This window comes from Pelodiscus sinensis, chromosome 2, assembly GCF_049634645.1.
Source record: "Pelodiscus sinensis isolate JC-2024 chromosome 2, ASM4963464v1, whole genome shotgun sequence".
Classification (NCBI taxonomy): Eukaryota; Metazoa; Chordata; order Testudines; family Trionychidae; genus Pelodiscus; species Pelodiscus sinensis.
In genome coordinates, this window is record NC_134712.1 from 219,201,458 (window position 1) to 219,216,885 (window position 15,428).

The following is a 15,428-nucleotide window of genomic DNA, read 5'->3' on the forward strand; positions in this document are numbered from 1 at the left end:
TCCAAGTAACAGCCTTGATTTGCAGGATCTTGACAGATTTGTTTCTGAGCTCCTGAGGGCATTCAAGTTTCGTTTTGTTGACTTTTGCAAACACAGTGGTCTGTTTAAGTTTGATTTGTCCACATAAGGCATTTGTTGAAGAACTGAATTGATTTGACAGTCATTCTAGGCATCTCAGTCGGTGATATGGAAATAGCAGAATTCAAGGAGTTGGATATCTGGGTGGAAAAATTCATCGAGCTGAATTCTGATTTAGAATGATCAACAAAGTGCAGAATTGGCAAAACTGCACAAATGGGCTGACATGAAGAAATTGGAGCACGTTGATGATCTGCTTCTGCAAACGTGGAAAGAACTTCCTGTCACATACAACACTATGCAGAATGTCAGCTTGGCCTTATTTTCAATGTTTGGCTCTACCTGTATGTGTGCAAAGGCTTTCTCTCATTTGAATCACATCAAAGGTAATTTGCGCTCAAGACTTACAGAAGACAACCTGAAGGGTGCATGAAGCTGAATTTGACCAGTATGATGTAAACTTCAAAGAAATGTATGAAAAGATGCAGCAGCAGAAATCCCATTAAGTAAAGTTGAATACAATATTTCATTTATGCTATTATTACTGTATGTGTAGGGAGGGATCAAGAACGTGGAGCACCAAAGGGGCAGAGAGAAATATTGCAAAATCTGTATCCCCACATATAAAAACATATACATTTAACAAATGCTGTGACATAGGTGGGTTATATAAAGGTTCAGAAAACACTTACTAAAATTATAATTATGCTACCATATCATACATAGGAGCTGGACTAGCAACAGATTTTGCTGAGCCTGGGCAACGCAGGAGAGGACGTGGATCCAGCCCTCCTGGAAGGGGCAGGTCTACAGGCAGCCAACCCTCATCACCACCCAGACTATGTTGTGCCTCCCATGGCAACCCAGACCATGCCACACATGGCTCTGGCATAGAATTAAAGAGCCCTGGGCCTTTTTAAATCACCGGGCTTTGGGGGCAATTGCCCATTTTGCTCTTCTTCATCAATGGCCTTGCATAGGATGATGCGTATATTGTTCTGAGGCTTCAGGTTTGCATATGATTGACCAACTACACTTAAGTGGTAGTTGGTATCCATGTAATAGGGGACTCTTGTTTTATTAGGAATTGAGCCTTTGGTGTATTATGTTGAATTGTCACTGCTGTGTGTTGCTTGGTCTCAGAGGTGAAGGAAATAGAAAGTTGATGCAGTGAGAAGGAGGGTTCTACAGAATTGGCCTCCACACAAAATTTATAGAAAACTCATGAATCCAACAGAAAATCACAATGAAGAACCCTTTGGACTCCTTTCAAAAGGGGGAGAAACAAGACAGAGTACTGTTTTGTAGTGGTATATGAATTGTACTCTCAGTATTGCTGAATGGTGGGAAATGAGGAAGCTGGAGAAGGGAAGTGATAGAATTCTAATATTTGACTACAAAAATAATAAACTTGGAAAATCCCATGGACAGAATTCACCAAAGTAATGTCAATCTCCGCAACTTACAGCAAACTTTACTGAGAATTTCTAGTTGAATCATTTTTTGTGAACTAACGGCACAAGAATTTTTAGGAAGTTGCAGATTTTTAATCTAATACTATATATCTAACACCAGGAAGCACCTGAATCCACACAAGAAACACTCAGAATTACTGAGGAGCCTTTCTAATGCCAGCTGCTATCAGTTTGATAAATATGTTTGCAGCAGTGCACATATTCCAAAATATTCAGGTTTTGGCAGTCTTCATTCTTTTTGTTGACTTTCTAGTCTTTTGTGCCTATGCTGCTGTGCTTGTCCTTCACTGTCCCTAATTTGCAGTGCAAAGCCAAAGAAAAATTTATTGTAAACCCACATCACAGATAATTCTTATGCTCTTAAAAATTTCACAGACTCTATAGAAATAATCGGGGTCTTTTAAAAAGTTTAATAATTTATACTCTCACAGGAATAATCTGATCCACTGACCAGATTACTATCACAATAGTCCCTTCTGACTTTAAAGTTTCTGAGTCTATATTGTGGTAGCTTGATGTGCATGAGGGACAGCTAAAGTGAAATATTTTGCAAAAAGCCAAAATTTTGCAAAAGTTCTTTCAGGAAATATTTCACTTAGCTTGATGTGCATGAGGGCGAGCTGAAGTGAAATATTTCCTGAAAGAACGTTTGCAAAATTTTGGCTTTTTGCAAAATATTTAACTTTAGCTGTCCCTCATGCACATCAAGCTAAAGTTAAATATTTTGCAAAAAGCCAAAATTTTGCAAACGTTCTTTCAGGAAATATTTCACTTCAGCTCGCCCTCATGCACATCAAGCTAAGTGAAATATTTCCTGAAAGAACTTTTGCAAAATTTTGGCTTTTTGCAAAATATTTCACTTTAGCTGTCCCTCATGCACATCAAGCTACCACAATATAGACTCAGAAACTTTTAAATCAGAAGGGACTATTGTAATTATCTAGTCTGACCTGCACATACCTGTGAAAGAATTCTCGGTAGTAAATCAGATCCCTCTTCAGCTACTGTCCCAATCAGTCATCATATTCTAGGTATCTTTAAGGGAGGGGATAAATTAACAGCTTTCCCAATCTTGCACCACAGCAAGGTCTGACCATCAGGCAGTAGAGTGATAGGCTGCTGACTGGTCCAGTGGTAACATTTCCTAGAATCTTAGAACAATAGAATCTTAGGACACTAGAACTGGAAGGGACCTTAAGGGGTCATCGAGTCCAGTCCTCTGCCCTCATGGCAGGACCCACTACCATCTAGACCATCCCAGATAGATGTCTGTCTAACTTATTCCAGTGTTTAACCACCTGGACAGTTAGGAAGTTTTTCCTAATATCCAACCTAAACTTCCCGTGCTGCAGTTTAAGCCCATTTCTTCTTGTCGCGTCCTCAGAGGCTAAGGAGAACAATTTTTCTCCCTCCTCTTTCTGACACCCTTTTAGATACCGGGTACCTGAAAACCGCTATCATGTCCCCTCTCAGTCTTCTTTCCAAACTAAACAAGCCCAGTTCTTTTAATCTTCCTTTGCAGGTCATGTTCTCTAAACCTTTAATCATTCTTGTTGCTCTTCTCTGGATTTGCTCTTATTTCTCCACATCTTTCTTGAAATGTGGTGTCCAGAATTGGACACAATACTCCAACTGAGGCATAATCAGCACAGAGTAGAGCAGAAGAATGATTTCTCGTGTCTTGCTCACAACACTGCTGTTAATGCATCCCAGAATCATGTTTGCTTTTTTTTTTTAAACAGAATCACACAGTTGACTCATATTTAGCTTGTGGTCTGCTATGACCCCTAGATTTATTTGTGCAGTACTCCTCCCTAAACAGTTGCTTCCCATTCTGTATGTGTGATACTGATTGTTCCTTCCTAAGTAGAGTACTTTGCATTTGTCCTTATTAAACTTAATCCTATTTACCTCAGACCATTTCTCTAGTTTGTCCAGATCATTTTGAATTATGATCCTATCCTCCAAAGCAGTTGCAATCCCTCCCAGCTTCGTATCATCTGCAAACTCAATAAGCGTACTCTCTATGCCAATATCTAAAACTGTGATGAAGATATTGAACAGAACAGGTCCCAAAAACAGAGTCCTGTGGAACCCCACTTGTTAAGCCCTTCCAACAGATTTGTGAGCCATTAATAACTACTCTCTGAGAACGGTTATCCAGGCAGTTAGCCCTGTCTAAGTTGTATTTACCTAGTTTATTGATAAGAAAATAATGCAAGACCATATCAAATGCCTTACCAAAGTCTAGGTATACCATATGCATCACTTCTCCTTTATCCACAAGACTCATTATCCTATCAGAGAAAGCTTTCAGAGTGGTTTGGCATGATTTGTTCATTACAAATCCATGCTGGTTGTTACCTATCACCTTATCTCCCAGGTGTTTGCAGATGAATTCCTTAATTAGTTGCTCCATTATCTTTCCTGGCACAGAAGTTAAACTGAGTGGTCTGTTTCCTGGGTTGTTCTTATTTTCCTTTTTATAGCTGGGCACTAAATTTGCCATTTTCCTGTGTTCTGGAATCTCTCCTGACTTCCATGATTTTTCAGAGATGATAGCTAATGGCTCAGATACCTCCTCAATCAGCTCCTTTAGTATTCTAGGATGCATTTCATCTACTCTTGGTGACTTTCAGACATCTAACTTTTCAAAGTGATTTTTAACTTTTTTATTTTATCTTTTAAACCCACCCCATTCACACTAGCATTCACTACGTTAGACATCCCTTCATCATCACACTTCGTGGTGAAGACTGAAACAAAAAAGTGATTAAGCACCTCTGCCACTTGTAAGTTTCCTATTACTGTTTCTCCCTCTGCACTGAGCAATGAGCCTACACTGTCCTTGGTCTTCCTCTTCCTTCTAATATAGTTATAGAAATCTTCTTGTTTCCCTTTATTTCTGTAGCTAGTTTGAGCTCATTTTGTGCCTTTGACTTTCTAATCTTACCCCTGCATACCTGTATTGTTTCCTTATTTTCCTTTGTAATTTGTTCTAGTTTCCACTTTTTATATGACTCCTTTTTTATTTTTAGATCATGCAAGATCTCCTGGTTAAGCCAAGGTGGTCTTTTGCCATAGTTTCTATCTTTCCGACACAGTAGAATAGCATGCTTTTGGGCTCTTAATACTGTCCCTTTGAAAAACTGCCAACTGGTTTCAGTTTTTTTGCCTCCTAGCCATGCTTCCCAAAGGACCTTACCTACCAGCTCTCTGAGTTTTCCAAAATCTGCCTTCCTGAAATCCATTGTCTCTATTTTGCTGCTCTCCCCTTCTACCATTCCTTAGAATCATGAACTCTATGATTTCATGTTCTTTTTCACCCAAGCTGCCTTCCATTTTCAAATGCTCAAATTTCTTGTGATGGATGATCCTCTTTCGTTTTCTATTTACCCTACCAGAATACAGAGTTTTAGACATTTGTGGATTTTAGGTGAAATTATCTTTCTAGTCATGATGTATCTGATAACAAAGATCAAGAGTGAAGAAATTAAGCTGAATAGTTAGAAAAAATTATAGATTCAAAAATGTAAATTGCAAACATCTTAAAAATTAAAACAGTGCACATATACCATTATGAAGTATATAATTGGTGTAGCTCCTGCAGTGGGAAGGGAACATTTACACTGAAGACAGAAATTAAAAGATCATATCCTGCAGTGATTCCCATTGTTTTGACTGGAGGTTGGGCACAAAAGTCAGTGGCAAATTATGAGTCAACATGGTAAGTGATTTAAAATTCCAAACATTTGAAAAAGCAAGTCATACTCAACCGGAAGAATGTATTCCATTGGAAATTCGTCTCCATGTTTATTTTCTGATGTTTTGTTAGGTGCCTCTCTGGTTTCAGTAGAAGATTTGGCTGAAGCCAACTTTCTAGCACACAACATTGAGCCACTTGAAGAAAAATCATCAACGTTTTGGACAGGGATGTACAGAAACGTGGATGGTGAGCATTTTTTCCTGTAATACTTATTCTTAGATGGTATATGTCATAAAGATACACTGATTGTCAAGTGTTTCACACTGTGCTTTGATGTAAGACATAAACAGATAGAACAGGAAAGGAGACATTTTATATATTTATCTACTGTTGAAGGAATGAAGGTCATATATATGACCAGTTGGTTGACTATAATAAAGTGGTTAGAGGGAAAAGTCACATCATAGGTAAGATATACATAAAAATAAGTAGTGAGGGTCCTTGCTCAGATATGGAGTGGGGGGGGGGGGGACTCTGGGCACAACTAGGCACTGACTGAATGAACATAGGGCTCTTTGGACTGTGTGAGAGGTGAGCACCAGTGCAAGTAAGTTGCCTCAGCTGTTCATGAACTAATATAAAAAGAATCCATTAAATTAATGTATGTCTAATCACTGGCCTCTAACTTTATCTTTAAATTAAAAGGTAGCTCAATCTAGTATCTCCCTCGAGTCAAAACTCTGGTTTAATTGTGACAGTTGAAGACCAAAAGCAAATCCATCAGGAGGGTTCCTACCCTTTTTACTTCAGAAAGTATAAAATATGATTCTTGGGGTGAGGATACATCTGATTCAAGCAGCTTGTGTCCCTCTGTGCAGAAATGCATCATCTTGGGGCCAGAGTTACTGAACCAGAGGAAACAACAAGTAGTCCTGTGGCACCTTCGAGCCTAACAAAAATATATAGAATCATGAACTTTCATCAGATGAAACCCACTTCGTCAGATGAATATCAGATGAATCACAGGAGTACAAAGAGATTAAATTACTTATAGAGGTAACAGGTATACATCTAGCTGGCTGTCCTGATCCCCCAGTTGCATAAGGTAGTCTCATGATAGGAGGAAAACACCAAGTATGGAAAAGACAGACTCCTTTACTTGTGACTATTTTCCAATGAAGGTAGAGGAAACTTATTATTCCATAGACATTACAAAAAAGTATCTCTGGAAGTCAGGACGATTTCTAATTTCTAGACATGGCTATAGTGATAGAATCTCCTCTCATCAGAAACACACTAATGTTACTCTAGCTGAGTGTGTGAGGATTGTCTAAGTATATGCTTCACAGACTCAAAGATGGCAAATTTCATGATACATCAGGACAGACTTCTTCTGAGGGCTGCATGGGACCCAATAGTCATGGTACACATTGGTACTCATGATGAAGGCTATGTGTACATTGTGCATTCTTGCGCAAAGAGATATGCAAATGAGGTATGATGATGAATATTGTGGCACCTCATTTGCATACCTAATGAGCTGCCATTTTGTGCAAGGGACTTTTGCGCAAGAAGGAGCAGTCTATACTGCTCCTTATTGTGCAAAACCCCCTTCTTGCACAAAAGCCATTCTGACTGAAAATAAGCAGCAGAACGGCTCTTGCGCAAGTGGGGGTTTTGTGTAAGAAGGAGCAGTGTAGACTGCTCCTTCTTGCGCAAAAGCCCCTTGCGCAAAATGCAGCTCATTAGGTATGCAAATGAGGAGCAGCAATATTCATTGCCGCACCTCATTTGCATATGTTCTTGCGTGAGAATGCGCAACATAGACATAGCCCAAGGGTGCTGGGTAATACAAATCCTGGTAGCTAAATTTAGATGACTAGGAGAAAGATCTAAGTTGAAGACCTTTGAGAGGCTGTCTCTGAAATACTTGCAGTTCCAGGAGCAGAGACAGCTGAACAGGACAAGTGTCAGAGTCTCACTATGCAGTTGACGAGATGGTGTAACCAGATGTTCAAGTGCATGAGACATTGGAGAACATTCTGAGGAAGGGAAAGCCTATATAGAATGCACAGACTCTACCTGATGCAAAGCAGAACACTACACAGCTAGCACAGAAGATGGATGAAGTTTTGTAGAGATTATTTTAAGTGGGAAGTAGGGGGCAACTGAAATCTGAGGAGTACTCAACTCAGACAAAGACAGATGCTTGTTATATCTGTAATTGAAAAGAGTGTTTTTATCCAGAAAAGGATAAGGCAAGAATTACAGCTTAATTGTGGAGGGAAAGAATGAGCTCATAAAGATAAGGTCCAGAAAAGTAATGACCGATACATTTTGTTTTGCTTTTGACCTTTAATTTTAATATGAAAAAAGAATTTCATTTTGAAAAATCATAATAAGAAGTGTAATACAGTGGTCAGTCATGAAAAGAAAAGGTTTATAGAAATAATTGTTTGACATCTTAAATAAGTAATTGCTTCTTAAAACACTTTAGTATAGAGCAGAGCTACTCAGCACGTGGCCTGTGGGCTGCATGTGGCCTGCAGCCCATTTGTTTGTGGCCCATGGTGTGGTTTGGGTTTATGCAGGGGTCAACACATGGCCCGCGGATGGGATGCTTTGAACATGGCCTCCACTGGGAACAGGCTTCACAACGGTGAGGTGTATCACAGGCAGGGTGAGCATTGAAAGATGCAAGCGTTGGGCTGGTTGGAACAGATGGGTACAGGGTGTTGGTGTTTCTAGCCCCCAGGGAAGAGGTGCCAGAAGCGCCAGGGCATTGTGGGAAAGAAGCTGTTTGCATATATTTGTATATATATTTGCATGTATATGCAACCACACGTAAGTTGTAGCCCTCAGCATGTGCCGAGAGTATCATTGTGGCCCCCAGGGCTTACGAGATTGAATAGCCCTGGTCTAGAGCATAGAGAAGGAGGCTATTCTTGCTTTAGTCTTAAGAAACCCACAGGAACTGACTCAAGAACTAACTATGGTTGTGCCACTAAATAGTGAATAATTCAATTTAAATATTCAGGGAAATAAATGCTTGAAAATCTAGCACAGTGATGCCAAGAAGTGAATTTCAAAGAAATGAGGAAGCTGGTTACAAAACCTTGTAAAGTGAAAAGTAAGGAAAACTGTAGACTCAGCATGGAGGTTGTGTAAACATTACTTAAGGACAGTGGAAAGACACGTATCTCTAACAAAAAAGGAAACAGCAAGACCAAAAAAAAAAAAAAATCCAACAAGAGTTCTCAGTATGGCTAAATAACAAAGCTTGAGAGATTTATTCAAGTAAACAGATGATTGTTCAGAAAACGGAAATCCAGTCCTGCTAAAGCCAGTAGGCAGGAACAATAAACTATGGCAAGGAAAATGAAAAATGGAAATTAGAAAAGTTATGTCGGATGGTGATGAGTAAATAGTCATAAAATCAAATAATTGCAAATCTCAGAAGATAAGGGCATTTCAGAGAAATTAAATTATGTCTTTCCATCTGTCATTACCACAATAGGAATAACTAAAGAAAACAGTAAAATAGAGGATGTATGAGATACTTACCCTATGCCTCCTTTGAGACCCTCACACCTCTCAAGGGCACACACCTCAGGGTTTTTGGCATTTTTTACAAACTATAAAAGTATGAAACATTGTCTGAAGTGCCCTTGAATTGTTTATCCCCATTGCCAAAAATGAACAACCACCAAACTGTTGTTTAATGCTCAGTTTATTTCTAATTAACACTAGGACAGTGGTTGTGGCTAGACAACAGTGCAGTGGATTTTGTCAACTGGAATGTAGGAGAACCCTCAAGTCAACAAAATGAGCATTGTGTTGAAATGTATGCAAATTCTGGATACTGGAATAATATTTATTGCTCTTCCTACAAAGGATACGTTTGTAAAAAACCAAAAAGTAAGTGATGATTTTAATGTATTATATTTATGGATTTGTGTTATTAGTAATGTTTATAGTATGCATACTCTCAATAGATATGTGCTGCTTAGAGTACATTTCTATGTCAAGGGCCCCTCTTTCCTCTACAGTTGCCAGGTGTCCAGTTTTGAGCTTTCTGTTCGGCAAACAAATTGAGAAAATGTAAATGTCCGGTATTTTCTAAATAAGATGTAATGTAGATTCCCAGCCCCAGAGTTTGGAGTTTGCAGCAGGCCTCTGTGGTAGGGAGCCCCACCATGCCTCCTTGGACTCCCTCCCTGGCTGTTTCTGTTGTACTGCTAGTATGAATCGCTCTCTAACCTTTTGCTCCTTGTCTCTCCTTCACCTCCCTTCTGTCTTATCACTCTTCTCCAGCTTCCAACTTGCTGAGGCTTTTAAAGGCCTTCAGCCAGCCAGCAGAGGAGTCAGCTGGCCCCAATCTGCCTGAGCCAGCTCCCTCCTATCTGCATCTAATTGTACTGCAGCCCTCTGCTTCTAGTACAGGGAGGATTTTAACCCTTTTTGAGCTGCCTTTCCCCCCCTCTGCAGCAGTTCTCTGACCTGACTGCCACAACACATAATACTAGGGGAAAAAAGGGTTACAGGTAGGGTTGCCAGGTGTCCGGTATTCACCCGGACAGTCTGGTATTTTCACTTCCTGTCCAGTAAAAAAATTCAGAGAATACTGGACACCTGAGATGTCCGGTATTTTCTGATTTTTTTTTTCCCCCCCAGCCATGAGGTGAAAATGCTGGGCACCTAGCAACCCTACAATCACTCAGCGCCCGGCGTCTCCGCACCCCCAGCGGCCCCCAACACTCCCAATCCCAGCCCCCATGCTTACCTGGTTTTGCAAGGCTGCCAGCACAATATGGCTGCTGACCAAGGGGAAGCAATGATTCCCCTGGGTCTTAGTGCTCAACCACTCCCCTGTTCCTATCCCTGCACTCACTCTTAAAGGGGACATGCTGTTTTAATACTGTTTTATTTAAATTTTTTTTTTTTTGCTTAATAAGTCTTGGAGTCCTTTTTTTTCTCAACAACTTTGGTCTCTCCCCCCTCCCCCTTTTTTTCCTTCAACAGAATTTTTTCCTGGTGGTTGTTTTTTGGGGGGGAGGGAAGGTTCGGTATTTTTGTTTCAACCATCTGGCAACCCTAGTTAAACTGTCAAACAAGTAGGTGTCCAGGTCGACAAAAAACAGATGCCAACCTCTGTTTCCAAAAATGCATGCACGCAAATCAGGAAATTAGTACTTATACTTCCAAAACTGCCCACATGGTTACAATATTTGTGTGTGCAATTGTGGAGGACAATATTAGGATTGCATTTTTGCACTCACACTCTGGTCCATTCCTGAAAATTTTGTCCTGCAGAATAAATGCTTAAATCTGAACCTAAAGCTATTTTTTTGTCTTTCTCTCTTTCAAACATACACATGCACCCACTCAGCACTCTTTGCTACTCCTTATATCAAGTGAATATTCATTATCTTCACTTCTTTGTACTTTACGGATATTTTTTCCTGGAACATATTAGGAGAATATGAGTAAACTGCAGAAGGAAAAATTGATTAGGTAAAAGCAAATAGTATTGGTTGAAGTGTACAAAATTTAGAAAGTCCTTAAAATAATGGACCAAGCTCAGGACCAAGTCCACAGCAAACCTGTCCTGTGGACTCATGCATACATATACTTCACTACCCCAGTGTCACTGGCAGCGTTTAGAAAGCTTGATGCATGAAGCAGAATCACTATGAACAGTGTCATCTTTGCTGTACTTTTGATACAGGTCAATCATGAAGCAATTGACATTTCATAAGAATGCCTGTTTTTGCAACACTTCCTGCTCAATTCAAATTTTCAACCAGACAAATTCAGCTGAATCATTTGAAATTTGTGATGGTTAATTCCATCTCCCAAAGGTGCAAAAGGAGCAGAATACATAGAAGGAGCATTTCTCCCACACTGCACTATGACATGTTACTTGTGAACATGCAGCACCTGTTGCAGAATACATTCAGTATTTGAAATGTGCCTAGTTCCTCTATATGAAATGAAGGAAATCCCTTTTATAGAAAGCTGCTCTTGATGCACGATCATCTGACTTTCTCCTGACTGCTGATGAAAGATGTTTTTGTATTATACAGAGGGCCTTGCATAACTGTCACAAAAATGTAGCATACTATCCACAAAATCTACTCAACCATATTGCGACATGACGATTAGCAATAGAAAACAAATGGCATTTTATTTACCTAGCAAAAATAAATAATATTCCAAGCTGAGTGAATAAATGGAATTTTCCAAGGCAGTGATAATTTCTAAGACTGTCAATTGACCTGCGTTAAGACCTGCGATTAACTCAGGACAGGATTAACACATTAATTTTTTAATACATTAATTGCAGGTGTTAATGCTGCGCTGCCCCTTTGAAGTGCCACTCCAGCACTTCAAAGGGACAGCATAAGTGAAGCCAGGGATCATTTGGAGTGTCCAGCTGATCCCAGGCTCCTAAAGTGCTTCCCCTTTGAAATGTAGCTGCAGCGCTTCCAAGGGGCAGTGCTGCATGGAGTCCGGGGTCAGCTGGGGATTCCAGCTGATCCTTGGCTCCATGCAGCACTGCCCCGTTGAAACGCCACTGCGGTGTTGCAAAGGGGAAGCGCACACGATTAATCACAATTAAATTTTTTAATTGTTTGACAGCCCTAATAATTTCCCATTTCACAGCACAGAGAATTAATATAAAACAGTCAGCATGTTGAATTAAAGCCTGCTTTTTCTTGAAGAGGCAATAAAACATAGAGATCTATTTCTATAGTCTACCTTTAACTTAATATTTTTCCATTGCCCATGTTAATGCTATTTCTACCCAAATTATTGAGCACCCTGGAAATATTTCCATTGTGTGTATGCATGCAGTTGAACTTTATTGGATAAAGAAGCAAAAAATACTTGCATGCTACATCTATTAGTAACAACGTGACATAGGACCCAATCTTGCAAATGTACTGTCAGTTTTAATCATTACCATAATTTCTTAAGAATAGTAATTGCTGTACCTTTTTGTAATCTTATGTCTGCAGAAGTGAATGCAGATGTAAGAATGTGAATGTGGATATCTGCAACTCATTTTTGCAGATGTGGGTATAAATTTTATACTCAGAACCCTGCAGATTGGCAGATATCCATGGGCAACCACCTCCAAATATGTCAGTGTGGATATCTGCGGCTCATTTTTGCAGATACTTATGCGGATGCAGATACAAATTCTGTATCTGCTCATGGCTCTACATATGCAGGATTAGGCTTGTAGGCCACAATCCTACAAGCTGCTCTGTGAAGTGAACTGCCATATCCACACACTCTGGATGTGTGGCCTATATGTATATTGTAGCTCTGACTGATGCAGGGGTCTGTCACGATGGAGCTCACAGCAGAATCATTTCAGGTTCATTGCGTGTTTTGTAACTACATTAGATTCATTTATCATGTGCCTCTACTGGTAACAATATTGTATTTATTCTGTATCATAAAAGTCCGTGGTTTTTTACAGGCAAAAAAAGGTAGCCACTCTCACAGTATGTGTTTTTTAATGTACAATTTTCAATGTATTATGAAGATTTTTAAAGACCCAGTGTAACTGATTTTTTTCTGTTTTATAGTTGTTGAAGTGCAAACAACTGAGAAGGCCCCCCACAAAAATGGTAAGATTACTTTGTTTCAAATAAATGAAGAATAGGCCCAAATAAAGCATAGGAAATATCAGATGGTCATATTTTGTATTCTAATTTCATGTCATATATATGGTAAATAACCATCACTTGATAAGAAAACATCCATAATACTCTGTTTATGTCCAAATTCTCAGTTCTTCCTTATATTTGGATTGAAATTTGTTGTTAAGGTTTATAAATTATGCTGTTTTATAGGGTTTATGATCTTGTCTTCTGCATTGCCAATCACTAATTATCTGGGGATGATAAAGCATTCAGTGATAAAAATATACCACTACTTCTAAGTACAGGATTGTATTCTGTAATCAGATGCCAAATGTGTGGTTTCTACTAAATCTGTTGTGTTCATTTGCAGAGGAGAAAAATGAAAAGAAGATATCTGAAACTAGCCACAGCAAAAGTGGGATTGTAGTTATTGTGGTGCTCCTTGTCCTAGCAGGAGTTGGCCTGGCAGGCTATTTCTTTTACAGGAAAAGAAAGAGTCACATGTCAACACGTGACAGCTTTGAGAACAACTTGTACTTTAATGGTGATGCAGTTCCTGGAACTAGTGACACAAAGGATCTTGTGGTCAACATTGAGCAAAATGAATATGCTAATGCTTAGTGTGATGCATTAAAAATGGGCCTTGTTTTATACAATTATGTAACTGTGATACCTGAAGGTTTAAGACAAAACTATTTTCTTCTGTACAAATCCTGTAAAAGTCACTTTTTCAGTGTCTGCATATTTTTTACCTACTAGCAGTTGCAATTACTTTATTTCATAGCCAATCTATAGTTGTGTAAGATTCCAGAACTACTTTAGCAAGAGCATTTCTTATGAAAAATATAGTGCTGACTACTTAGAAAACGGAACAAATTAGTATAATTAAAAGAATGAAAATGAAACACAAAGCAAATGTGAATAAGTCTTTGAGAATGTGCTTCTTCACCACACCTGCATTGCCCTTGTGATTGTCAGGTTTCCCATCAACGCACAGTCTCTCCATACTGCTCAGCAAAGCATTTGTCTATTTCTGTTAATAATTCACATAGTCACATCGTCCTGGAAACTGCACTACAAGTGTTTGGATAGCTGATGATGCTGTATTTCAATAAATCTCATTAAAATGCTTTCTGTGGCATAATTCTAGTTTAGCAATCTCAGGCAACGTACAGAGCCAAATATGCAGTTCCCCTCGTTTCATATCCTCTCAGGGGCTACCCATAATTGGGGTGCAGGCCTGTGGAGCTCCAACAGGGTGGCTGCTAGACACTCTCAGAACCCCTTACTAGCCACAAATGAGCTTTGTCTGTCTAGAATGATGATGATGATGACAACACCTTCCTGCGTACCAGCATAGTTGTTGTTGGTTGGGGGATTCTGGCTGTGCATATTATAAAGATGCACTAGCAATGGACATTTGTCACATTTCTCCTCGTGAAACACTGCCATTTATATACTCTTTCTCCATAATACAGCTTAGACTTGTAACAGTATGATAACTTTGCTAACGCACCTATTGCTCTAGCAGATCAGCACTTTTTCTCTAATGTTTAAAGAGAGAAATATTTCAAAAACTTTATCTTCCCAAGTGATCATTTCATAATCTGATTTTTGTATATCTTGTAAAATGTAAATCGTGTGTATTATTTTTTTCCTCACATAGATATAATATGTGAAAAGAAAATTTAAATGTTTCCTTTGTTTATGCATTCAACTTAAGTTCTGTGAAATAAACAGTAACAGACTATGATTTTTCAATTATTTTGCATTTTTAGAGTATGTATCTCACTATTTGCATTGGAAAAAAATAGGAAAAATAAAGTTGTTCATTAACTAACACTGACCTGGAGCAATACCACTTTGCACTATGATCTAGTGATAATAATTAATGTACAAGGCAACAGTAAAAAAGGAGCAACATCCAGCCACCAAAGCAGAAAAAGATCATGAATATGCCAACAATTTCTGTTTATCATGGGCATATGCTTTAGTGTGGCCTACTGGATGGCTCCCTGAAACCTTTGGTGTTGTGTCCAGTCCTCAAATTGCCATATTGCTTATTTCTTTTGTCACTTTTCCATAGCACTTCTCTTTTTCAGCACCAGAGAGATCTTAGAAGATGCAGAAAAGCCCTTCTCCAAGCAGTGTCAGGACTCCTGCAGGGAAGTATACCTGAAGAGAGAAACCTACACTCTCAGAAGTTAACTTGGAGTGAGAGTTTTACTGGAGGAACTTAGGCTACAAAACTCTCCTGCTAGAGCCTGATTCAAAACATCCGGATGTCAATGAGGCCTTTTCCACTGACTTAAGTGAACTTTGGATCAGAGTCATGGAGAGAAGAGTGAGACTTGGGGCGGGCCACCTGGTCTCAGTTGCTGCTGCAATAGTACCATTGACTCTGGCCCCAGGGAGCGAGCCATGGAGTCCAGTGCTGTGGGACTCTTCCCCTACGGGAGAGCCAGAGGAGAGCAGGGCTTGTATGCTCATTGACACCAGAGTTGTTCCAGG

At 39.4% G+C, this 15,428-nt stretch overlaps 1 protein-coding gene across 2 annotated transcripts in view; it reads left to right on the forward strand.

Moving 5' to 3' along the window:
* The window catches only part of LOC102444982 (macrophage mannose receptor 1-like), a 107,478-nt gene extending 92,797 nt beyond the window's left edge, over positions 1-14,681 (forward strand). For both annotated transcript variants that reach the window (XM_006119498.4, XM_006119499.4), the window contains 4 exons: positions 5,389-5,505; positions 9,010-9,177; positions 12,861-12,902; positions 13,288-14,681. In XM_006119498.4, the coding sequence (XP_006119560.2) occupies positions 5,389-5,505; positions 9,010-9,177; positions 12,861-12,902; positions 13,288-13,538 (578 nt within the window). In that variant the 3' untranslated portion in view covers positions 13,539-14,681. The remainder of the gene's footprint in view (positions 1-5,388; positions 5,506-9,009; positions 9,178-12,860; positions 12,903-13,287) is intronic.
* Positions 14,682-15,428: the final 747 nt, after the last annotated feature.